At 42.3% G+C, this 1,275-nt stretch overlaps 1 protein-coding gene across 1 annotated transcript; it reads left to right on the top strand.

The window, feature by feature from the left end:
* The first annotated feature begins 325 nt into the window (after positions 1-325).
* Positions 326-1,275, top strand: LOC466434 (olfactory receptor 10A3). Its single transcript, XM_003951824.6, has one exon. The coding sequence runs from the start codon at positions 451-453 to the stop codon at positions 1,273-1,275; it is 825 nt and encodes a 274-aa protein (XP_003951873.5). The 5' UTR covers positions 326-450.

Raw genomic sequence — 1,275 nt, 5'->3', positions numbered from 1 at the left:
CGCAATCCAGGCGTAACCAAAACGCAGGTTCAGTTGCTCTTTGCTTGCAGAATCCAACTAAGGGAAGAGGTATAGGCTCCTGCCTTTAAGGACACTGCTTCACTTTTTGGAAAGAAAGCAGAGGCTTTTAAAGGGGGACTTGGCATTAAGAGAGGAGAGAGAGAGCAACCTACAAAACAAAGATGTTGCCAGATAACATTTACTGTTATTTTGTACTTTAAAAACAAGATTTCTGAACCAAAATACTTCACTTCTTTATTTGCATTTTAAAGATTCACTATTACAAGTCATTGGCCATTCTTCAAAAGTGCCAACCTGAAGTTCTGTCAAAATGAGCTTGTCATTACATCTGCTGTCAAGAATTCCAGACTCGAACTCACAGCTATGGGATTAAGACTTCATACTCGATATACCAGGTCCATAAAAACAATATAAGTTTCAACTACTGAAATGAAAAGACAAAATCAAAGCTGTGTGGTTGAATTCATCCTCCTGGGCTTTTCTAACTTTCCTGAGCTCCAGGTGCAGCTCTTTGGGGTTTTCCTAGTTATTTATGTGGTGACCCTGATGGGAAATGCCATCATTACAGTCGTCATCTCCTTAAACCGGAGCCTCCACGTTCCCATGTACCTGTTCCTCCTGAACCCATCTGTGGTGGAGGTGAGTTTCAGTGCAGTCATTACGCCTGAAATGCTGGTGGTGCTCTCTACTGGGAAAACTATGATTTCTTTTGTGGGCTGTTTTGCACAGATGTATTTCATCCTTCTTTTTGGTGGGACTGAATGTTTTCTCCTGGGAGCGATGGCTTATGACCGATTTGCTGCAATTTGCCATCCTCTGAACTACCCAGTGATGATGAACAGAGGGGTTTTTATGAAATTAGTAATATTCTCATGGATCTCAGGGATCATGGTGGCTACTGTGCAGACCACTTGGGTATTTAGTTTTCCATTTTGTGGCCCCAATGAAATTAATCATCTCTTTGGTGAGACTCCCCCGGTACTAGAGCTTGTGTGTGCAGACACCTTCTTATTTGAAATCTATGCCTTCACAGGCACCATTTTGATTGTTATGGTTCCTTTCTTGTTGATCCTCTTGTCTTACATTCGAGTTCTGTTTGCCATCCTGAAGATGCCATCAACTACTGGGAGACAAAAGGCCTTTTCCACCTGTGCCTCTCACCTCACATCTGTGACCCTGTTCTATGGCACAGCCAATATGACTTATTTACAACCCAAATCTGGCTACTCACCAGAAACCAAGAAACTGATGTAA

This window comes from Pan troglodytes, chromosome 9 (assembly GCF_028858775.2).
Source record: "Pan troglodytes isolate AG18354 chromosome 9, NHGRI_mPanTro3-v2.0_pri, whole genome shotgun sequence".
Classification (NCBI taxonomy): domain Eukaryota; kingdom Metazoa; phylum Chordata; class Mammalia; order Primates; family Hominidae; genus Pan; species Pan troglodytes.
Note: the sequence above shows the minus strand (reverse complement) of the source record. Positions and strands in the feature narration are given on the sequence as shown.